The sequence below is a fragment of the Typopeltis vanoorti genome, chromosome 8, assembly GCF_054136105.1.
Source record: "Typopeltis vanoorti isolate ZY-2024b chromosome 8, IOZ_Tvanoo_1.0, whole genome shotgun sequence".
NCBI classification, from domain to species: domain Eukaryota; kingdom Metazoa; phylum Arthropoda; class Arachnida; order Uropygi; family Thelyphonidae; genus Typopeltis; species Typopeltis vanoorti.
In genome coordinates this window covers 129353124-129379334 of record NC_143556.1, presented here as the reverse complement: position 1 = coordinate 129379334, position 26211 = coordinate 129353124, and the positions used below count along the sequence as shown (strand labels likewise).

Sequence of the window (26211 nt, the reverse complement as noted above, 5' to 3'; positions counted from 1 at the left end):
AACCAGATAACATCAAACTTCTTGAAAAACTATTTAATAAAATATATGAAAGTGATGAATTTCCATCAGATTGGCTCAAATCTACATTTATCACTGTCCCAAAGAAACCCAAAGCGAATTCCTGTGGTGACTTCCGACTTATTAGTCTAATGAGCCAAACATTAAAAATATTTTTGAAAGTAATTCAGAATCGCATTTATAGAAAAAGTGAAGAAACACTAAGTGAAACACAATTCGGCTTTCGGAATAGTTTTGGTACTAGAGAGGCCCTTTTCTGTACCCAAATATTGATACAAAAATGCGTAGAAAAACAGAAATCTGTCTTTATGTGTTTCATAGATTTTGAAAAAGCATTCAACAAAGTCAGACACACTAACTTAATAGAAGTCCTTCAACAAATAAGGCTAGACGAACAAGACATAAGACTAATAACAAATCTGTATTGGAAAAAAACAAGGATGTGTGCTCTCACCACTACTGTTCAACATATATGCAGAGGTAATCTTTAAAAAAGCATTGGAAGAATGTCCAGAGGGAATCGCAATAAATTGAAAGATTGTTAACAACCTACGATATGCAGTTGACACCGTGCTAATTGCAGTTAATATTATGGATCTCCAAAACCTCATTGACAGAGTATACATAGAAAGCCAAAGAATGGGAATAAATATAAACATCAAAAAGACAAAATACATGCTCATCAGCAAACATCCAGCCTCATCAATGAAACTGACCACTCAATGGGAAAAATATTGATCAAGTGTCAAGATATAAATATCTTGGTTGCTGGCTTGATGAACGGTGGGATCCAGAAACAGATATAAAGACAAGGATTGAAGTTGCACGGCAGTCCTTCATGAAAATGAGAACACTATTCTGCAATAAAGACCTAAACATGGAAGTCAGATGCCGAATGCTGAAATGCTACGTGTGGTCTATTCTGCTCTATGGAGTTGAAACATGGACATTGAAGGCGACAACCATCAAGAAAATCGAAGCCTTTGAGATGTGGCTATACAGAAGAATGCTAAAGATATCATGGACAGAAAAAATTACCAATGAAGATGTCTTAAAATCCATTGGCAAAGCTAAACATCTTGTACAAATAATCAAGAAATGAAAAACATCATATCTTGGCCACATCATGAGAAACAGCAAATACCAACTTCTACAAACTATTTTGATAGGAAGAATTGATGGCAAAGGAACTAGAGGAAGAAAAAGAATATGGTTTGACAACATCAAGACGTGGACAGGAAAGAGCAGTGCACAACTGCTCAGATTAGCACAAGAGCGCAGTTTGTTCGCCAAGATGGTCGCTGACCTTTGATAGAAGATAGCACAATAAGAAGAAGAAGAATGCAGAAAGGGAAGGTGAAAGAATTTATTGTTTTGGCTGGAACCAATAACCTGAGAGATCTTCATTGCTTGCAAGGATTATATAGTCATTAGCAAAGAATAGAGTAGCTAATCTGTTGTTACGGTTTATCTCGAATCCTCCTTCATTAGTTATCTTCCATTCTTTTATGATTTTATCTATGTATATATTAAATCAAACAGGTGAGAGAGGGCATCCCTGACGTACACCTCTATTTATTGGTTTACAGCTTGATGTTAAATTATTGTACTTCACAGATATTTTATTATCTTCATATATATTAAATAAGGCTCTAAAGCAGTGGTTCTTAACCAGTGTTCCTCGAACTGGTTACAAGTGTTCTGCCGGTGAAAGATGTCACATGACACAGTTCTGAGTGTAATTGGCTACTCTTAATAAAAATGTCGATGGAATTATTTCCATTATAACAGAACAATTAATAATATTGGAAGAAAATATTTCAAGTTACTTTCCTTCCTTAAATACACACAATTATGACTGGATACGAAATCCATTTGGCACAGTTAATACATTGAGTTGTGAATTTTCGTTACAAGAAGAAGAACAATTAGTTACCTTGTCAATGAATCGTACTCTAAAAATGAAATTCTCTGAAATAACTCTTGAGGAATTTTGTATTTTTGTCAAGCCAAATACTTAGCTATCCACAAGAGCACTACAAATTTTGTTACAGTTTTCAACATCATATTTGTATGAGCTCGGTTTCTCAATATTAATCCATATAAAAAATAAAAAGCATGAAAGACTTACTAATATTGACAAAGAGATAAGGGTAGCTATATTCACATATTAGACCTGATATTGCTGAAACCTGCAAAAGCCGACAAGCTCAAGTATCACATTAAAATAGGTTCAATTTTTATAAAAGGCGAGTCCATGCATATTTTTATTGTTAGTTTTATGACCCTAATGTTTTTGGTGTTCCTCAAAATTTTTCTTATAACCAAAAGTGTCCGTGACTTTGAAAAGGTTAGTAACCGCTGCTCTAAAGAGCTGGTTTGGTATTTCATATTCTTCCAGTATTTCCCATAGTTTTTCTCTGATAATTTTATCAAATGCTTTGGTGTAATCTATAAAAGATATGTGTGTTTCTATGTTTTTCTCTGTTTTTCCAATTAGTAATTTTAATGTAAATGCAGAGTCTATGCAAAACCTGCCTTTTCTGAATCTGTTTTGTTCTTCTATTAATTTTGGGTCTACTATACGTTAAGTTTATATGCTAAGATTTTTGCATATACATGGAACCCTCGTATAACGTGGTACTTATACAACGCAGTTTCGATATAACACGGTCTACAAATCATAGTAACCCTTGTTCAACGCGGTTTCGATATAACGCGGTCTACCATATCTAGTAACCCTTTATTTATTTTTCATATATTTTTCACCGCAGGACTTTCAAATCAAATTTTATCTTCGTTAAATTTGTGTCTGCCCGTATCGTGCAAGTAGTTATAAGTATCGAATTTAGTTTTATTGTATCACTGAATAAGGTACTGTACAGAGGCTTTTGCAGTCTGTGTAATTCTCAACAAATAGTGCAATTAGAGACAGCTGGAATAAAAACGGCACTAACTAATAATCACATTTCCCCTCTCACAGAAACTATGCTGTATAGACTTGAGCAAAATCGTATGTTGCACCAAAACACCGTATCTAACTAAAAACTATTGTCCAATTTTTCAATTATGAAATAAGTGTTTGTTTTATTGCATTTGAAATTCTCAATGTCATTATGACAAATCACAAAGGCTAACTTAAAATAAAATTCAATCAAGAATTGAAACATGCCATATAATGAGTTGTGTGAGTTCGCCTTCCACCTCAAACGCAAACAAGCAGTCATAAAATTCAACCAAGGGTGGAAACTTTTGTGTGATTTGAGCCAGTTGGTAATGAGAAGTTCCGTCAGAATGATAAATGACACCCTGTCGCGAATGTGTTAAAACTAATAAGGAATTTTGTTATGAGTTTCAGATGCTACAGTATTTTGATTGAACAGAATTAGCATTTCAACTCAACACTTGTCGGTTGCCTTTGTCTTTGGGTGGCGTGAGCTTTTGTTAATACCGCACCAATCATATGCACGTCTTTATAGCTGCTCTCTTGTGTAAAACAAAATTCAACTTGTACATATTGTAATAATTAAAAAAAGTCGAATAATTTATAAGCATATAAAAGGATATCACCTGTATGACGTGCCAGCAAAATTCTCAGACTTGCCACCTCTGGCATGAGCGCTATAGGTTCGCCATCTTGGGTTTACTGTATAAAGTGTTTATTGTTGAAAATTTTTCTTCGTTTTCTGCCAGGAAGGTGCATTAAAAATCATAAGTGTGTTATTCTCTAGCTGTGCAATTTATTTTCTGGTGAGTTACATACATATGTAACGCATTTTTTATGTAAAAGTTTATTTTTATTGTAATGGCTACTAAAACTGCAACGAAAGGGAAAAAACCAGCATTGAAGAGGAACTTCATCTCTCTCGAAGAAAAAATTAAAATCTTGGATGAAAATTGGAGAAACACCAGGAGTTGTTGCAAGGACTCTGAATTTAAATGAATCAACAATTCAAACAATCAAACAAAATGAACATAAAATCTGAGAAAGTGTTACGCGATATTCTAATAGTAAAAATGAAGAAATCTCTAATGATTTGGATAGAAGAATGCACTCAAAAGAAAACTCCTTTGGATGGACACCTTATTAAGCAAAAAGCTCTCAAAGTTTATAAACATTTAAAAGAACTTGATCAAGATGTTGTGGTGGTGTTGGAGTTGGGCAGTAGATGGCGTAGATGGAGATGATTCGTAGTAGAGGTTAGGTGTAGAGACAGTTGTAGATGTCCTCCCACGATGAGTCTTCGGACTCCTTGGAGGTATCAGGAATAATAATAAAAAGATTCTTCAGAAGAAATCTCTCAGCATTTACTTTGTGCCGGTAAGGGTTGGTTCGAAAACTTTAAAAAGCAGTTTTCGTTGTATAATCTTAAAATCCAGGGAGAATTAGCATCAGCAGACGTTGAAGCTGCCAGGAAATACCGAGCAGAACTTTTTAAAATTATTGAAGAAGGTGCTTATAGACCAGGTGTTCAATGCAGATAAATCTGGGTTATATTGGAAAAAATGCCAAAACGCACCTATATTTTGCAAAATGAAAGATCAGCTCCTGGATTCAAAGTTTCCAAAGATAGAATTACTCTACTATTTTGTAGTAATGCATCAGGTGATTACGTGACAAAACCAATGTTTATTAATCGATCCGCAAATCCTCGTGCGATGAAAGTGCTCGACAAGTCCACCCTACCTGTTTATTGGCAGGCCAACAAAAAGGCATGGGTTACAGCTAGCTGTTTGAAAATTGGTTTTTCAAGTGTTTTGTACCCGATGGAGAAAGTTATACAAAGAAAAAGAATATGGACTTCAAAATTCTACTAATTTTAGATAACGCACCAGACCACCTAACAAATTTAAGCCATCCTAATATTAAAATAACTTTTTGCCGCCTAATACTACTTCACTTATTCAACCACTCGACCAAGGAATAATATCAACATTTAAGTCATATTGTATTCGGGAACATTCCAATTCATTTTGGAAAAATTGGAATCTAATCCAAACAAGACACTACCTCAAGCATGGAAAGAGTTTTCAATATTGAATTGTGTGAAAATTGTTTCTCTGTCCATTAAGGAATTACAGCCTACTACGCTGAATGCTTGCTGAAAAAAAAAATGGCCTGAAGCTGTTCTGGAACAAAATTACATACCTCCAGTGGATGCCGAGCTATGTTGTATAATAAACGTTGCACACATTTTTGGTGGACAGCGCTTTTGCGATATGGTTGAAAACAAAATTAGTGAATTAATTGATGGAAAAGCAGATTTAAATGAGGAGGAACTGGTACAATTAATCAATGGCGTCGAACTAAATGGCAGGGAAAGTTCTGCTGAAGATTCTGATGAATCCGTTAAAGAATTCAGTTTAAAGAAATTAGCAGAAGAATTGGACTTGGCAAGAAAGTTAGGAAGTTATTTTATGGATAATGATCCCTTAATGGAGCGCTCGGGAAAATTCACAAGACAATTGGATATTTGTTTAGCTCCATATTATGAACTTAATAAAAAAAAATTGCAGCATGGTGGTAAGCAAAGTCTTATTACTGACTTCTTGATAACTAAACAAATATGGCCTGAAGCCGTTCTGGAACAAAATTCAAAATTCTGGAGCAAAAATTTTTGCATTTATTCCCACTAAAGAAATGTTATTTCTGAAGACAGTGATGATGATTAAAATATGGGCTTTATTTTATTGTGTCTAATACGTTTATGCATTATGTGCAATGAAATTTATGTACAATTCATAATTTTTATAATTTTATACTATGCATTTGTCTCATAATTTGTTTTCTTAACTTACATGAATTACCTGAATTAAACAAAAATATTGTTTTTGTTGGATATATCATTATTGTTTATATAATTTTTTTAAAAAATGATTTCGGAACCTAACCCTACTTTTTCTATGTGATCTAAGTCTCGCATAACGCACCATTTCTATGGAACCCTAACATCCACGTTATACGAGGGTTACCTGTACTTTATAACAGGAACTAAGTAAGCTGATGCCATGATAATCATTATAATTTGTGTCCGTTTTTTGTAGATAGGGATAACTATTGCTTTTGTCCAATCATGTGGGCATTTTCCTTCTTTCCAAATCATATTATAAAAGTTAAGTAGCCCAAGTGAGAATTCAAGTCCTGCATATTTGATAAGTTCCAAGTTTATATTGTCTTCTCCTGAGGCCTTTCCTGTTTTGCTTTAGTTTAATGCTTCTGTTAATTCTTGTAGAGTGATGATTTCCAAGTTGTCGGAGATGTTTACAAAGGGTGGTTTTCTGTTTTGAATGCTTTCATCATACCACAGATCTTGGTAGTAATTTTGCCATGTTTCTATCTTAATGGTATTAATATATACTTTTTCTTTAGAATCATTATTTAGATCTTTAAGGATTTTATGTGTTAGGTCTTTTAAGCATACACTCTCTCTCTCTAATTTTGTTACAAAATTGTTCCATCTGTTTCTCTTTATTCTCATGCATGCTGCTTTTGCTATTGCTTTTTTTCTGCTGTATTCGATTTTTGATTCTATTCTTTATAGGTTGAGCCAGTTTTTATATGCTTTTTTTCTTTTCTTCAATAATGCATTTTTTGCCAAGCCAAATTTTGCAGCATTTGTCATTATGATTTTTAGGTTTGTCCATTCTTCTGTGTTCTGATTTTCTTTTATATTCATCATCCAGTTCTTTATTGTTTTTTGGTACAAATCTCGAATACTATTGTCATCTAGAAGTCTAACCTTGAAGGATTCAAAATTCCTATTTTCCTTATACTTTTTTGTTGTTTTCCATCTTGGTTCCCATTTTATTTTTCCAATTAAGAGGTAATGACCTGATTCTCTTTCAGATCCTCTGTATACTCTTGTATCTATTATCATTTCTGACATTTTGATATTGCTGATTGTGTAATTAATAATGCTTCTTGTGTCTCTTGCTTCCCAGGTACATCTGTGGATTTCTTTATGTTTGAAGGTGTTCATTATTTTAAGGCTATTGCTTATAGTAAAATCTCTTAATCTATTTCCATTCCTATTACAGTTAAGTTCTCCTATAGGTCCTATGTTTGGTTTATGATTTATTGCCATTTCTTGTGTTAAGGTCGCCCATTACCAAGATGCGATCCTTGGATTGGTCTTATTTAAAATGTTTCACAGTTGTGTGTAAAAGCTTTCTGAGTCCTCCTTTTCCTTCTTCAGGTGCGTAAATTCCAATTACTGTCATATAGCCTCTGTCTATTTTAATTCTCATTTCTATTATTCTATCACTTCAAAAGTTGTAATGGATTATATTGTTTCTAAGAGATTTGTGTAAAAACATCATTACACCAGATTTAGCTCTCTCTTCTGCTTTCACTCCACTGTATATATAGATGTAATTTTCAGTTTCATCTTTTCCTCTCTGCTTTTTTTTAGATTCTGTAATTACTGCTATTTTTACATTTCTTTCTTCTTATGCTTGGTCCAGTTCTATGATTTTGTGGTGGATGCTTCTCACATTCCAGGTAGCTATATTCCAATAGGTGTATTTCTTCTTCTTTTTTTTTCTTTCTTTTTTTTTGTTAGTTTTCTGCTCGAATCCTTATTCCAGGCCAGTTCATTACCAAAAAAGTCTGTCCGTTTACTTCATGAGTCCTTTTAGTGGGTTAAAATTTCGACTGAGAGGGTTACTGGTCATCTGTAGTCTAGCTTGGTAATAGGGCTGCCATCTTGAGGCCTTCAAGCTTGCCTTAAAGTGATAGGAGGAAATTTTAAAGAAAAGACATAGAGATAGACTAGAGATAGAAATAGACTGACCCATAGCCCTTGATTACTCTAATAGCATTAGGGTTGTGAGTTACAAGAGTTGGCCGAGGAATGCCATATAGGAAATTTTAAAGAGCAAGAGGGCCAACCTTAAAGAATAGGGAGGACAGGATAGACCCAGCTAGCGTACCATGAGAAAGCCACTTCCCTTGCTATCAAGATTATAGCCTCCTGTTGGTCCATGAGTCCTTATTCAACATATTCGGACCACACTGCCATATCTGGTGGGCTCCCCTATCCACCACATGGGGGAGACACACTCTCTAGAGGTTACAGGGTCCTTCATGACACAGAACTTCCTATGTGCAGTAATTATTATTATGTGACACCTCCAGGGAGTCCAAAGACTCATAGAGGGAGGTCACCTACTCTACAACCCTCTGTCTCCACCACTCAATCCACCAACTACAATGAACTGCAACCACCTTCATCATCTACACCAATGCCATCTACCGCCGACCACCACTACTATTTTCACAGTCAATCACAAACATCCATGCCCATGTGGATTCGAACCCACAGCCTTTTGGGTAGAGAGTGGGTATGCTAACCACTCAGCCAACCACGCCAGCAATTGATTGAAGCATTTAATGAAGGCTGTTCTCGACCTATATCTCACCCAACTATGTGCAGGGAATTGAAGAGGATTGGTATTGGTAATCGCATGCCTCTACAGAAATCACTGATTTCTGTGAAGAACCAAAAAGTTCATCTACAGTGGTGTCACGAATACCATAACTGGCCATTGGAAGACTAGAAAAAAGTGGTGGTCTGACGAGTCACAGTACACCTTTTTCTGTACCATGGTAGACAGAGAGCTTGGCAAGAGCCCGATGAAGCAATGAACCCAGCTTGCCTTGTAAACGCAACACAAGTTTCTGGAGGTGGTGTTAAGGTGTGGGGCATGTTCTGTTAGTAAGGAATGTATACCCTGATATTGCTGGAAGGTTGGGTGTCCTTCAAGAAATATCTGACCATTGTTATCGATCAAGTCCATCCTGCGTTGATGTTTTCTTCAGCAGGTAATAGTTGTTTCATGGGCAACAATGCTACTGTCCATCATGGACAGTAGCATTGTTCATTATTAGGATTGTTCAACACTGGTTCAGCAAGTATGACAGCGACTTCTATCATCTTCCCTGGCTGCCACAAAGCCTAGATCTGAACCACATCAAGAATGTATGGGACATGTTAGAAAAACATATCCAGGAGCAAAAGAAAAACATATCCTCCTCCATCAAATCTGAGCCAGTTAAAGGACTGTCTAGTAAGTGCCTGGTATATTGTAGATGCAGTCCAACACTTTGTGGAATCTATGTCAAACTGAATATGTGCTGTAATTTGGGTTAAAGGAGGTCCAATATGGGATTAAATAAAAGTTTCTAATTTGAGGCCAGTATATGTAGAGTGATGTGGGCAAATAGCAGAATGGAGAACTGGACAATGAGACTTATTTGTACCTATGGTTCTCCCACAGAAAGTTCTAGTAAAAAAGAACTGGAAGAATTTTTTGAGGCATTAGAGAAGGCAGCTGAAACAATGAAAAAGGAAAAGTTGCTCCTTGTTGGAGATCCAGCAGAGGAGGAACTGATTACCAGACATAGAAATGTTTTAGGAAAATTTGGTGAAAAAAGCAAAGCTAATAATAAGGATAAGTACCTACTGGATTTTTGTTCAGGGCATGGACTAGTTATTATTAACACTATGTTCCAACATAAAAATGTGCACAAATTCACTTGGAGAGAAAATGCAAGAAATAGAAAAAAGTCTCATTGCCTCTGTTATAGTTGATAGCAATGTTTTCCCACTGTTCCAGGACAGGAGTATACAGGGAATTTGAAATAGGAAGTGATCACTATTTAGTTTTGAGCATGATAAAATTGAATTTCATATTGAAAAGAAAGTGTTAAAATGAATCCAAGTTGCACAGCCTTCAGAGGTGAATTGTAGACTCAAATACACAAACATCATTCAAGAAAAAATGAAAGTGTTTGAAAATAAGAACCAGATTGTAGATTCATTCGCAAATCCTGAAAGAAACATTGCTGAATACAGCCAGAAAGGCACATGGTGAAGTTGTCTGTAAGGATAAAAAAAAGTCAGAACTCCATGATGGGCTCAGGAAGTTAGAGGTAGCCAAGGAAAAGAAGAAAACATATCAAAAGTTCTTGACAAATAAGTCAGCTTGTGCTCTTAGAGAATACAGAGAAACATGTAAGAAAGCAAAGCACTGTGGAACAACAGTCATGGGTAAAAACATAAATTATTATTATTATTATTACCTGACACCTCCAGGGAGTCCAAAGAACTCATCGAGGGAGGGCACCTATTCTACAACTCTCTGTCTCCACCAGTCAACCCACCAACTACAATGAACCGAAACTACACCAATGCCATCTGCCGCTCAGCACCACCACTAGTATTTTCACAGACGATTACAAACATCCATGCCCACGGCAGGATTCAAAACCACAGCCTTTTGACTGGAGAGCAGATACGCTAACCACTCAGCCAACCAGGCCGGGTTAATATCTAGAAGGTGGCAAAATATTCTGAAGACTATTGAAAAAGCTTAGAAATGGAGGAAAGTGTACTGTCACATGACAAACTAGTAGTTAAATTGGAACAGATAAGATTGGATAGTAGATTAATCCTTTGGATTGGAGATTGGCTGTCTGATAGGTAGTAACAGGTTGTGCAAGGGGAAATGATATCCCAAAAGAGGAAAGTCACTAGTGGTGTACCCCAGGGGTCTGTTTTGGGGCCATTATTGTTTATTTTGTGTGTAAATGACATTAGAAAGGCCTTAAATTGTGATATGCAGTTGTTTGCAGATGATACAAAATTGGGGAGCATTATGAGAAGTAAAACAAATGTTGTAGTTTTGCAAGAGGACCTAAATAGACAATCTCAATGGCCAAGTGTGTGGAGTGTCAATTTACTGTTACAAAGATGGGATGCAGAGTATTGGATTGGTGGGGGATATCTTAGAAGAGGTCGAGGAGATGAATGATCTGGAGGTAATGGTGGATAGGGACTTGAAATTTCATAGACAATTTTACTAAAATTGTGAGGACAACACTGGATTGTGGGAATGATGCAAAGAACACTGATATGTAGAAGTAAGAATGTTATGGTTCCATTGTACAAGGCTTTGATCAGGCCACATATGGATTACTGGACACAGATTTGGTTGCCTGGTTTTCAAAAGTTGATGAGTTTTGGAGAGTGTTCAAAAACAATGGATTAAATCAGTTTCTGGTCTCTGAAATGTGAAGTGTGAGGATAGATTGAGAGAATGCAAATTTGCAGAGATTAGTGGATATAAGCGAGAGAGGAGATGTGATCGAGACATATAAGTTGGTAAGGGGTAATTATCAGGTTAACATGTATGGGATTTTTTCATAGAATATCTGGAGATGGGGGGAGAACAAGAGGTCATCCCTGGAGGCTGTATAAGGAGGTGAGTAGTTTTTTTTTTTCATGGAGAGTGGTGAGTGATTGGACTGCATTGCCTGAGAGTGTGATAAGTGCAGGGACAGTGAATGTGTTTAAGTTGAGGTATGAAGAGTTGTGCATGTGAGAGTAGGACCTCCCGAGATGAGTTTCTTGGCTTCATGGACATCTGTTGATGATAACAATAAAAGGAATCAGAGATGATAAAGGAGATATGAAAACTGAAGATAAAGACACTCTAGATGTCTGGAGTAATTACTTTAAAAGATAGCTAAATGGAAACATAGTGAACACGGTAGTAGAAAACTCCCAACAGGAATATAGTAGGGCTGAAGTAGATGAAATTTGACTAGAAATGTTCATATATGAGGTATAACAGTTGTATAGTGGCTGCACAGAAGATCTAGTTAATTAAGACAAATAGTTGAGAAATCTTGGGAATAGAACAAGGATTTATATTTAAGTTTAGAAGATCTGGAAAAGGCATGTGACAAGGTGCAAAGAGGACAGCTCTTCAAAACGCTACAGTTATATGGTGTAAATGGGACATTATATCGCATAATACATTGTCTCTATTTAAGCTGTATGCCATCAGTTCAAATTGAAGGAGGTACAGAAAGATGGTTTCATGTTAAATTAGGTGTGAGACAAGGGTGCACATTATCTCCACTCTTATTTGTCATCTGTATGGATCAAAGAAAGTGTCATTAAACCTGATATTAGAATTGGAGTTATCAAACTTAGCTCTACTTAATGCAGATGGTGTAATACTTTAAATAAATCCAGTACAAGTCTGCAGGATTCTTTGACTAAATTGAATAACTGCTATAATAAATTTGGTATGATAAGCAGAAACAGTGAGAAAAACTATATCCTGAATGTTATTATTATTATTACTTGACACTTCCAGGGAGTCCAAAGACTCATCGAGAAAGGGCATCTACTCTACAACTATATCTCCACCATCCACAATCCACTAATTACAATGAACCGCAACTACACCATTTACCATCACCACTACCACTAGTATTTTCACAGACAATCACAAACATCTAAGCCTATGGCGGGATTCGAACTCACAGCCTTTTGTCTGGAGAGTGGATTATGCTAACCACTCAGCCAACCAGGCCAGTAAGCCGGCCTGGTTGGCTGAGTTGTACCTAACAGAATAAGTAAAACATTTCAGCTGTTTTGGTACTATTTTTAGTGAAGATAACAAATTAAATATTGAAATTGACAACAGAATTAGTAAAGTTGGTATGGTAGAAAGGCAACTGAATAAATTTATAAGAAAGAAATTTATATAAAAGGAATAAGAAAGAAATTAGTTAAACCATGAAATTAGATGTATATACAAGACAGCATTCAAACAAATTTTAACTTATGCATCTGAGAGCTGGGTTAGAAATAAAAAGTTTAATCAAAAACTGAAAACCACAGATATGAGAGTTCTAAGAAAGATTAGGGGGAGCGAACAGATGTCATCGATGGCAGTATTGTATTAAAAATGAGGATATTTGGAAAGGACTTGCCATTGTTAACATTCAGGAGTGAATTAGTAGAGCTAATCTGAGATGAGATGGTCACTTAAACAGAATGGGAGAGGAAAGATTAGCAAAACAAGTGTTCTTTTGCTATGTTGCAGGATAAAGACCAAGATGTCAGTTGATTGATACAGTAAAAATCACCTTAGAATATTTCATAATGTTGGAGCCTTAACTGATTAACAGATTAATTTGGAGGAAAATTGTGAAGCAAGTTAGTAATGATGTGATTTTTTCATATAGTACTATCAAAGCATCCTCTACACCCTCTGAGGGTGCATATCATGAAATGATACTTACTACATGAAGGGCACATTAATTATTATAATGTCAAAACCCAACACTGATTTATTTATTTATTGAAATGTCAGTAAAGATAATGACTGCTAAGAGAGGCACAGCCTGGTTTTTTCCTCCCCCAAACATACACACACACACACACACTAATCTTATTGCATCATATATTCATAGCATTACTTAAAATTAAAAATAATAATAATTTTTCTTCCTTCACCTGTTTTCTTTGCTAGCTAGGATATTTGCTAACAGGTTTAAAAGCAGTCTCACAATATGATTAAGGGTAACAGTATCCTACTGTCCAATCATTACTTCCAACTTTACCAACTTCCTTACAGTAAATCCTGTTTATATTTACTTGCTTTGAAAGAAAGGTAGAATTGATGCTTCACAGAATAACTTTCAACTGAGCAATAATAACCTTAGCATTTACTTTAAAAATTTAATTTAAAAAAAATAAACTTTTTAAAACTCAATAGAAAAGAATAATACATATAGAATTCTACAAAAAACTTAGTATTTCTTTAGTTAAACTGGCAAATAATTTATTACAGGAAATTCACCTGAGTTTTATACAAAATTAAAAAAATAATAAAATAAATGTAGTGCTCACAAGGTTTCTGTGGTGGTTCTTGTTCTGCAACTTTTTTTTTTTTTTTTGAATAAAGGAGTTTCAATATGATGGACTCAAATGATGATGGAATAAAATAGACTTGTTTTGAATGTTTGTGTTCATAATCACAAGAGGTGTAGAAAAGATGAGCACAAAAGGACATTTGTGGCAAAGAGTTAACAAGCCTACTTATCTTCTTGTGAAACACTGCATGAGAATTCACAGGATAAGAAAACTTTCTCAACAGTGTGTTATTAATGCAAAGCTTTCTATATTAGGAGATTATTTGAAGCAGTCTGTTAAATTCAAAAGAAATTAGAATTCCTAATTTCAGAGAATACAGAAGTAATATGAAGAATCCTGGAATTATGAATTGCTTACCCAATAAAATAAAAACATCAAATATGTAAGACTTGCTTGCATTTGCACAGTGCTTCAGCATTTTTCCAAATATGAATTACATCAAAATTTTTTTTTTAGTTTATCTTAGCAATCAGGCCAGGAATTTTTATTTAATTTAATTTATTTTTATTTTTTCCAGGGAACTGATTAATTCGTGGAGCACTACCATTTTGTATTGTGATATATGCAACAAATCACTTAATTGGTTTATGCATTTATCTAGAAAGTACTTATCATGTAACATGGTTCATTTCACATTTGGGTGTGCAAATATCAATTCAAAATGCAATGTTCAACATTAGGCATAAATATGTGGATTTTGCTGAACATAGAGATTGAGGTGACGTTGAGTTGACTAATCATTCCATAACTCTGAACTTAACAAGTCTGCACTTAATCATGTGGTGATTTTTGGGATTGGTGATATTATGAAGATTTCCTTGCTGTGAACAGATTTACTACTTTTATCTTATTCAGCCTTCAGTCTTGGAAGGCTTGAATGTGGCAAAAGAATTTGGCGTTAAATCTTAAGTGCTGGGTGGAACTCTTTTTGTAGGATTAATGGAGTAAAACAGCATTTAGAAAGAATTAAAAATGCTGTTTAATTCTTCTAATATTTCATGTCAATCACAGAGACATCTTCAGCGAGTATAATATAAACTTGTAACACACACAAAGGCAACAGAAAACTAAATGGAACCCATTGACCAGAATCCACGAGTTTCGGTTTCATTAGTTTTGCAGCAAATTACTAGTCCTAATTACGTATGGGCTCTCTGTGAGTTTTTATTGGAGGCCTTGGTTGTAATCCGAGATCTCAGAGGATTAATGTTTTCCATATTTTGGGAAATTTTACATGTCCATGTTTATTCAGATTAGGTTGATTTTTGAGGAGAGTTGGAAAAGTCTTAAAAATATTTCTTTCACTTTTAAATATGTTGCAATGGAATGTGGTGGTTTCCTCATTTGATACTGTGTATATCTAAAGCGTGAGACCTTGATTGTTGGTAGCTGATTTTCCTGTTTGTAGATAGGCCAACTTGTAGGGAACAAGAAATTCTATATATACCAGGAATGGAGAGGAAGGATAAATAAACTATAAGGATATCCAGTTTTTAATATATTATATATATACTATACATACTACATATATACTATACCTTTTGTATACTATAAAAACAGAACTTGGCCATAGTATATATGGCTGAGTTCTGCTGCAAGGGAAGTCTCATTAGGACAGAGTTGTAAGCTATTAGTTTTTATAATACCATATTGTTTGGGAGAAGATAAATGGAAGGTTTGTGAATGTATATGTCCATGTGAGTAAGTTTCTTGCATAATGGTAACCTCTCTTTTAGAGATTACTGGCTAGACTATTGGTAGTTGTCTTTTTCCATTGTCAGGTGAATTCTTGTATGTTGACTATTGAAATGCAGGAAAGTGTTGAGTTTGTCTGGACCATGAGGCCAAGTGGAGAATACGTCATCTACATATCTTAACCGGATAGAAGGCTTGCTAGAGGCTGAGTCAAGATCTTCTGCTTTTCAAAATCTTCCATGAAAAAGTTGACAAGGAAAGCAGGGGGTGGGGGGGGGGAGACTCATAAAAGTAACTTCTATCTATTGATAAATTTTGTTTCCTTCATGAGAAATATCTAGAATAGATGGCAAATGAAAAGAGATCTCCGATAGCAAGATAAAAAACATTTTTGCATGTTAAAGTGTCATTCAAGGAAATATTGGTAAAGCTGCTGCACAGTCTTCAAGCCTCACTCAGGAGCCTCCATAGCTTAGTCCAGTATAGATGATGCCCTTTGCTTGGAAAGAGTTGGATTCAAGTCCAGTCTCATTCAGAGATGGTAGGGTTTTTCCTCCCAGAAACTCAAGTTTTTCATCTCACAACTATGCAAACCAGTCAGAAGAACACATCCAGTTTACAGACAAAGATACTTTACAGCCAATAGTAATATTAGTTTCATAAGATGGCTGAATACCTGTGCAGACATCCTGAATGTTGCATAATGATATGCTAAGTAAGTAAAGCCTTGCTTGAAACTGGCTGCCCTTATCTGTTTCCCCTAAAGAGACTACTTCCTCTTTCAGTTCCTGGTGTATACAGTTCTTTGTTTCTGCTGGCCAACTATGGATAGACAGGAAGATTAGCCACTATCCATATAGAAGAACTTAAAAAATACATTTGCTATCATGACTGTGGTCATTCAGATGTAGCGGACCATGCTCTAGATCAGGGATCAGTAACCTTTTCAGACTCGCAGGCCACATTCAACTTTTATTTTTAATAATCGGGCTGCAAGCATTTAATTAATAGAAAATAGTGAGAGTGAAAAAAATACTTAAGTTATCAATTTTTATTATATCAATCTTAAAACACACAGAAATATTTAAAGTACGAGATATAAAACAATGAAAATGAAACTCAATGAAAAATTATTATCACGTAAAAACAAAGTAATATAGTTTATGCATCACAATATGTGTTTTACTCTTTAGAGAAACTTGTGACATTATGATTATGAATTATACACACGTTTACACAAGAAAATTTTAATATTTGCCAAATATTTCAGTCTGAAAATAACAGACTATCTTCAGTGGCTACATAGGAACAGTTTTTAACAAGGTGGAATACCAATAATTGATTATTCAAAAGTAGAATGAGCTGCGTGATGTTACATTGCTAAGCATTAAAGAGAGGAAAAATTTCATCACCGTGATGATTAAATTATAGGTATTAATTCACAATTTAATATAATAATCTTAATTTATAAATAACATTAGACTAATGTAGGAATTAAAAGTCTCAATTTAAAAATAAAAAATAAATGTGTTATCCTGATTAAACTTTCCCATATTTTTGATAAGGATACACAGTCATTTTGATTCAAGTTAGGGCGTTGAAGTAAGACCTCAGCACTCTTTGAATAGGCATTCATATTTATAGTGACATCTGTGTAGAAGGTGAGTCTTGGACCAGAGGATGCTGTGGTTTGTCTCTATTCTCTCTATTCCGTGCTGAGCCAATCCAGACTTATCAGATTTGTTGTGCTGAATGTATGATTGATGTTCTTGAATTTTTTTTTTCTATAGAGCGTCCTGTTTGTCCAAAGTAGGACAGATTGCAGTTACAAGGAACTTGATACACACCAGGCAGAGAGATAGTTGAGTGTTTATCTTTAGAAGAGGGGAAATAGGTGGATATTTTGTTAATAGGTATTCTTTTGGGTGAGATATATAGACAACATCTTTTCAGTCTGGCCTCATAACAGAGATTCCTTACCTTTTTTTTTAGCCAGAATCAATTCCTTACATCCTCGTAGTAAGTTTACCATGGAGATTGAAAAAGACAAGTTATCCTTTTTAGACATCCTCCTCATCCGTTCACCTTCAGGTATTCTAACAACAACAGTTTACAGAAAACCCACTTTCACTGGACGTTATTTTCTGAAACAATCTGCGCATCATCCTTATCAAAAAACAGGAATCATAAAATGTTTAATCTGATGAGCTAGAATTAATTGTTCAAATCCTCGTTACAGAAATTAGAGAAAGAACTTTCAACTATCAAACATCACATGAAATTAAATGGCTTCTCTGAAAAAAGTACACAACATCTGTTCGATTCCTACAATCCAAACCAGAACAACAGAGATTCAATACGTCAAGTTCCAATTCCATATATTTCCAGGATTTCGGAACCAATTTCAAGAATTCTGAAGAAATATGATTTAACAGCCACTTATATACCTATTAACAAAATATCCACCTATTTCCCCTCTTCTAAAGATAAACGCTCCACTATGTCTCTGCCTGGTGTGTATCAAGTTCCTTGTAACTGCAATCTGTCCTGCTTTGGACAAAAAGGACGTTCTATAGAAAAAAGAATTCAAGAACATCAATCCAGCAAAGGTTGGTCGATTGGTAGAGCCGCTGCTACTAATGGCTCAGCAAAAAGTTAAGCAAATTTGAGCACGGTTAGTAGTTGGAAGGGAATCAATCATTCAATGCTGTTGGCACACTGTCCCTCGATGAGTCTTTGGACTCCCTGGAGGTGTCACATAATAATAATACTAATACTAACATCAATCATACATTCAGCACAACAAATCCGATAAGTCTGGATTGGCTCATCATGGAATAGAGACAAGCCACAACATCCTCTGCTCCAAGACTCTCCTTCTACACAGATGTCACTATAAATTTGAATGCCTATTCAAAGAGAGTGCTGAGGCCTTACTTCAACGCCCTAACTTGAATCAAAATGACTATATATATCCTTATCAAAAATATGGAAAAGTTTAATCAGGATAACACATTATTTATTTTTTATTTTTAAATTGAGACTTTTAATTCCTACATTAGTCTAATGTTATTTAAATTAAGATTATTTTATTAAATTGTTAATTAATACCTATAATTTAATCATCACTCTGATGAAATTTTTCCTCTCTTTAATGCTTGGCAATGTAACATCACGCAGCTCATTCTACTTTTGAATGATCAATTGTTGGTATTCCACCTTGTTAAAAACTGTTCCTATGTAACCACTGAAGATAGTCTGTTATTTTCACAATATGTGTGTTTCTCTGCTTAATGTGACTTTTGTGATTGTTTTCCTTTAGCCAAATTATCTACATTCGCTTGATAACCTAAAGTGAAAATTCGAATCGAAGTATGCAAATGTTCATGAGTCAGTCAAGAAGAAATTTTTTTTTTTTTTTTTCTAAAATTCATGGCAGAAAATGCTTGTTCACATATGTAGGTGCTTCCAAATGCGACTATCATCTTCTTTGTAAAGATGATTAAACCTTCAAATTTTTTTGTAAGCATCAATAAAATTTTTGGGTATTTTCTAACGAAAATTGGTTCTTTAATGTTTTTCTTTGTGTTGTAATTCCAAAACTTCCATCTGTAGTTGGTTTGATACGTCATTAATGTCGACATTAAAAGGATGCAAAAATAATTGCATTTCAGTGCTAATTTTATGAAAATTCACAAATCTTATTGAAAATTCCGTTTGTAAATCTTCAGTAATACCAACAAAAGTTTCCTTTTGTGTTTACCATCCAACTGTGAATGAAGATTTGCAATATATATAACGACGTAGATTTTATTCCATCATATATTTCTTCAACAGACATAGTTTGCCTTTAAAAGCTTTTATGTCAGAATTTATGCTAAGTTTCTGGGATATATGATGTGATGAGTTGAAATGGTGGTAACGTCCAGTATTCGTAAGTTTTCTATACACAGACAGGTTGATACTGTTATTGGTTTGTTTCTTTATTAGGATGTCTAGGAATGGAAGTTTTTCATCTTTTTCAATTTCTAATGTGAATTTGATAATATGGTGGAAACGATTGATTTTGTTGAGATATTCCATTAGTTCTTCTTTCTTATGATTCCAAATGATTAAGATGTCATCTACATATCTGTACCAAGTTGTAGGTTTTGGGGTAATTTGAGATAAGATTTTATCTTCTATGTCTTCCATGAATAAGTCAGCACAAGAAGGAGAGAGGGGGGCTACCCATGGCTAATCCAGTAAGTTGTAGATGGTTTTTTGCCAAACAAAATAGTTCGAAGTTAAACAAATATAGAAAACTTACGAATACTGGACGTTACCTCCATTTCAACTCGTCACATCATATATCCCAGAAACTTAGCATTATCCATATGTTTAAGAAAAGAGCTACACAGTATACCACAAACCAAGATGACTTACAAGAAAAATTAACTACAATATCCAGAGAGCTATCTTTAAATAGTTATCCTAAAAGACTCATCAACAAGATTCTCTTTTCAGATATACCACAAAGACAACGTGATGACACCCAATACATCAGCACTGTAATTATTCCATTTGTTAGCACCATTTCCAAAAAATTGGCTATCCTTCTAAAATTACACAATATTAGAGTAACATTCAAGCCAGTCAACACTATTCGGAAATTTTTAAGATCACTGAAAGACCCTCATCCGTTCTACAAGTACTCTGGAGTATACAATATACCTTGTTCCTGTGGTGTTAGTTACATTGGTCAGACCTCTAGAAACTTCGAAACAAGATACAAGGAGCACATTGGCTATGTTAGAAACAACTACCAACCATCTTATTGAGTGGGATAACAGTCATATGCCCTATATAGAAGAGAAGTACAATTCCAGAACCTTCAAGGAAGCTGCTATAGTCACCCGTACAACATGAAACCTAAATAAGAATCAAGGTCCTAATCCTACCTGATATTTGAAAAACTTTAATTAGATCACTAAACACTAAAGAAATGAACTTTCACGGCAATTACATTATGTCTCTCAACCAATAAATCATGTACCAGTGACACGCGTATTGTCTCACGCACAGTACTAATTTTATATGAATTAGAACTGTCAGTTAAAACCTAGTCTGTTACCTTCATATCGCTTACCAATTATGTAATTTACTATCGGCAATTTTGCCGATAGCAAAAATCGATGAAACTAGTCGGATAATAAATATTACTCACTTGACTAACATTCCTAAAAATTAGTTATAGTTTATAATCTTTGGATATTATAGAAATAATATGGAGATACAAAGCCTATATTTATGATATGTTTTATCTTATAGCCGTTTTGGTCATTAGATAGGGTTTTTAATCTTTTTCCACAGTGCTCTTATACTCTATTAAACCTCCAACATGAATGGAGGGGGAAAACTGTGCCTAAAAGAACATGGATGCAAATCAAGCATTGTATGCAGAACAATTACTATATAATTGCTGTAATTTCATCATAAAGAGATCTTATGTGCACTCTTCAACTATATCTTATTTGGTATGTAGATATTAAAAAAAAAAATGTTTATTTCAAGCTTTTGGAGAAGACTAATGTGAAAAAAGAAGCTATATCACAATGGGAAATCAATGAAGCATTTAGTGTTGTACCTCTGGCAGTAATGGGTATGCTGGAATTGGATTCTACAAAAGTTAACATTCATGGTGGAGCCGTTGGCCTTGGTCATCCATTAGGGTGAGTATATTTTATTATTAGGGTTTATTTTATTAACTATTTATAGTAATAAAATTATATTATTATATTATTTTATTATATTATTTATGTTATTTATTTTATTAATATTATTATTATTAGTAGTAGTATATTATGATGAGTATATTTTTAATGAAAGTGCAGTTTAAAAAGAGAGTTTCAAAATATCATTGAAACTCTTAAATTTAAAATCTTATTGGATTTAACTAAATAGCTTAGACGGCATCACATGAATATGCAGAAAAGATTGACATGTACTGAGAGAATTTAGTTTGGATATACCTCATATTCATCATAAAATGCCTTTTTCTTCCTCCCCTCCTTGAGCTTCCCTATCTCAAATATCTTCATTGTTAATACACTGCATTTGTTCCACTTTCTTTCTCATTCTTCAGTGATTTACAAAAGTTGTCTTTCAAATTTTAATTGCCTTATTATATGAACAGCTGCCTATACTGAGCAAAATCACCACCTTTTCAAAAGGAAAGAGAAATTACAAAGAATACAATCAGAATTGAATGCAATGTGAAATAATTTTAGAAATATTATCATGAACATTACGAGGAAATAACTCTGCATCTCTTTAAACTTGGATGCCTCAGCGAGTTTGGTAGACTATAGGGGATTTCATTCAACTAATAACATATTTCTCATACTGTACTTGAAACTCATTCATCATGTCATCTTTCAGTAATTTCCACTCACCCATCATTCTCCATTTAAAAAAAAAAAGTCTACTTTTCATTCCCTGAATATACAACTTCCAGGATGGTCTCTTGTTTTTTTTTATCCTTTCCCTAAAAAACTAAAGCACTCTTTTTTTGTGAATGACTTCTTCTATATTAATACGATGACCACTCAGATTAATATGAAATCTTTAAGGAAGTAAAAGGTTTGTCTGTTAACCAAGCTTAGTAATTTACATTCCATCAGCTTCTTCTAATAATTAACATTGCAGTCCAGGTAATGCCTTAATTATTCATCTCTGCACATTCTCCAGAGATTCCTTATCACTGCAGAAACTTTGTGACCAAACTTGTGCATGGTCTATTGTTGTTGGTACGTGTTTTTCTGTTGCGACGTTCTCTCCTCGCCTGAATACAGTATTCCTATTTCTGTCTATTGCGCCTCTAATTCTACTTTTGGTATTCAGTCATGAGACATTCTAGGCCTAATCTCTAGATGGATAATAATGTACATAAGCTAGAACAACAGGGAGGTTATCGACTGGGGTCGCTAATTCCCTTGTTCTTTCTGCTGATTGATTCCCCTTTTGAACACAGAGAAAATTTATATTTAAGCTGCGCCACCCTGTGTTCAGGAGGTTGTAAGAACAATATCAAGGAATCAATAATCACAAATACAATACTACAGTGATCTTGATTGGAATGAAATATTCCTTAGATAATTTATCTATTGTACCTTAAGTTATATAGCAGTCGTGGCTCTCTAATCCTTCCTTGTTCTCAATCCCGCTTAGATCCAAACTATTAAAATGAGCAGTGCAATGAAAGGAATTCAGGCAAGCACAAGGCTCAATTTAAACAAAACATTTAATACACTAACACATGAGTTTACACTAATTAAGAAAATTCTAAACATAAATTAATTGATCATGGGATTAAGAAGTTTTTACTAAGACAATAGCAACCTTACAGTATAATATACTAAGCACGGTTAAATTCTCAACATATAGATTTCTACCCTTCTTAGAGTTATAAGCCTCTAAGCACTTATAGATTATAGATAAAGGTTATCAATTCAATATGCTTCAAATGTCCATTCTGCTTGGTCATTCAGGATATAACAAAGCACATATAACAAGGAATTCTAGAGTCCTATCTATCTATTACTGTAAACCATAGCAAGCCTATCTCTAATTTATATCACGTTCTCTTGGAACAAGATTCAGGATATCACACTTTTAAACTTGAACAGTCAAGAAGGCAATACTCGTCCCCCATAGTACATTCACAAAAGACATAGAAAAGAGTTCCTTACCAGGACAGATGATATACTTTGCCTATTACCATGTGCTCTGGATAGCACTTCCTTGCTTCTCAGGAGTCCTCTCTCTCGCCATCTCTGTGGATAGGATCTGGTTCATGGAGGGAATGTCCTTCGCTGCATCAATGAACATAGTTACTGCTCTCAGGTCACAGTAGTTCGGTGGAATCCTGGTTCACCGTAACGATCTGGTTGGCTCGGGAACACATGCCCGCGTCGTCCTTAGATGACCATCATTCAGGGTTCCTTGGAAGCTCCCGCCATACTTCTCATCTTCCACAACCAGGGTGAAAGTAAAGAAATCTCATCATTGGCCTATTGAAAAATGGTGGGGTCAGAGTGCCCCCAGAGAGAAGAGAAAGAAGGGTATGGAAGTGACAGCGGTTAAGGTGGGGGGGGATGGGAAAAGGAGAGCAGAGGATGGGAAGGACAGGTGGGGAAGAGAAGAAATATAGGCCTCAGCTCATATTACACATCTCGCTAGCTCCATGCTATCAGATGATAACTGTTCACCCCTGTCACCTGCCTGGCTCACAAGATCGAAAAGACCACGGAGGTAGCCGGTGCCCAGGTGACCACCTCGAGTAGGCCTGTGCTGCCTGGGTTCTTCATCCGGACTACCTCCGTGGGAGACCAGGGAATAAAACAAACTTCATAGGGGACGCAGAGACCACGGAAATGGCTAGAAGTGGAGATGCTGTTGCAGATGTAGATCTTAAAGCTGCAGCAGACAGAACTTGATGGTGTCGTTTCTGACATTACACAGGATTGGAGGTGAACATCTGAAGATTTAACTGGGTGACACCAGTTAAATCTGGTGTCACCCAGAGCCTCTCTTGAGATGTAGAAACTTCCTCAAGGAACTGTAGAACATATAGAGGACGATGCGAGAGAGATCCAACAGACTGGGAGGATTAGCAAAGCTGGAAAATTTTTTTATTACCTTCCAGATGTGGTATTTAAGTTCGTTGGTTATAAATACCACTAACTTCTGCTTGTTGTTGGCTGGGGGAGCGAACTCCAGGAAGATGACTTGCTCCTGCAGCAGGAGGGGGATGCAGAGCATGTTGCTAAGCCTCCTCCATATGGCTTTGGATGGAGGACACTCGTAGAATGCCTGCCATATGGTGTCTAGGCTCCTGCAGAAGTCACAAAAGGGGTTCTGGGTGATGTGGAACCGCCAGATGTTGACCGGAAGGTGTCCATAGGTGATCCTCCATGCTAGGTCCTTTCTCGACGGGTAGCCTCTATGTTTGCAGAGGTGGCCGAAGAGGATCTCGTTATTGATCCCAAGGTCCGGAACATCAGTATGGAGGATGTCAAAGAAGTGTCCAAACCAGGTGTAGCTGTTCTGGATCTCGGTGGTGTTCACACCCGAAGAGCGGAGTTGTTGCATGAGCTGGCACAGTCTGTTGTAATCCTCTGGAACAGTGTCTGCCTTGGGACCCTGGTGAACTGTAATCCCAAAAAAGGGGAAGCTTGAAACCCAAGAAATACCACACAGGATAGCTGCAGGAATGTTCAGTCTGCAGTATCCTGTTAAGATGGAAAGCAGTATTGCTTAGGTATCCGATGTTGAGGGAGAGGAGACCGAAGCTCCAACTTCTCCGGAAGTTGAAGAATCTTGATTTCAACCTCCTGGCATAGATTTCCCCAGAAGAACTTCAGGGGCTTCCTGTAAAGCTGGATTTCTTGATCCTTGCTGATGTTGGTGATGTTCATGACATGCTGAAGCCCAGAGCATATGACGATCTTGATGAGAGAGGCCCTGGAGGAAAGTGACAGCTTTCCATTTGTCCAGTCTTTGAGCTTCTCGACGGTGTTGTTGACAGGCTGTTCTGCAAATGGGACCCCCAAGATGGTGAGGGGGTTCAGCAGTAGGGATGAGACCTGCAGGGATGTTATTCAGGTCCCAGACTCCATACATTCTGATCTTAGTTTTGTCGGGATTAGATGTTAGCCCTGACACTTTGAACTTCTGTAAGATATTGTAGAAGTTCCATATGGAGTTGTTCTCCCTAAGAGTGCCCACCACGTCGTCCATATAAGCAATCACTTAGGAATCATCCGTGGTGAGAGGGAGTGGAATTCCTTTAACGGCACAAGAGCTGTTGACAGCCTGTAAGAACCGCTCAAGGGCTAGTGCGAAGTGTAGCATACTAAGAGGACACCCTTGTTTGACCCCCTTCTAGATGTTAATGGGGTCAGATAGGTGTCCGTTGATGAGGAGATGTGTGGAGGCGTTATTGTAGCCTCCTCTGATGATATTAAGTAGTCCACTACTGACCCTGACTTTCTCCAAGATGTTAAAAAACGTTTAATTTTCTTGACCAAAAAGCTCTGGAAAGACTTTTAATTGGATTATATTGATCAAGTGCATATAATTTTTTCTTATGGAATAAAACCATATATCAGCAATTGACTGGCCTTGCAATGGGTAGCTCCCTCTCTCCATCTTGTGCTGATCTCTTTATGAAGGATTTTGAAAGTAAAATCTTAACTCAAACAGACCCTAAACCCACAGTATGGTGGAGATACGTGGACGATATTTTTATCGTTTGGAACCACACAAAAAATGACCTGTTCGACTTTCTTAACAAAATCAACTCTCTACACCACACAATCAAATTCACTCTAGAACTTGAAAAAGATACCCAATTATCATTTCTGGACACTTTAATTAAGAAGCTTCCGAATGGTGGTATCAACCTCTCAGTTTACTGCAAACCTACCAATACAGGACGTTATTTACATTTTACTTCCTGCCACCACTTTTCTCAGAAACTTAGTATTGTACACATGTTGAAGAACCGTGCCTCCCTCCTTACAACAGATCAACAAGTCCTCCAGGAAGAACTATCCCTGACATCCAACAACCTTACCATGAATGGATTTCCTCGAAGACTCGTCCACAAGATACTTTTCTCTGAACCCTGACAAAGACAACAAGATGATATACGTTATATTTCTACCATCGTCATTCCATACTTAGGGACAGTTTCCAATAAGATTGCTAGACTCCTCAG

General features: G+C 35.8%; 1 protein-coding gene across 7 annotated transcripts in view; it reads left to right on the top strand.

Moving 5' to 3' along the window:
* The window catches only part of LOC150104349 (acetyl-CoA acetyltransferase, mitochondrial-like), a 504637-nt gene that overhangs the window by 371799 nt on the left and 106627 nt on the right, over positions 1-26211 (top strand). For all 7 annotated transcript variants that reach the window (XM_090396312.1, XM_090396309.1, XM_090396310.1 and 4 more), the window contains one exon: positions 21003-21160. In XM_090396312.1, coding sequence (XP_090252438.1) covers positions 21003-21160 — 158 coding nt within the window. The remainder of the gene's footprint in view (positions 1-21002; positions 21161-26211) is intronic.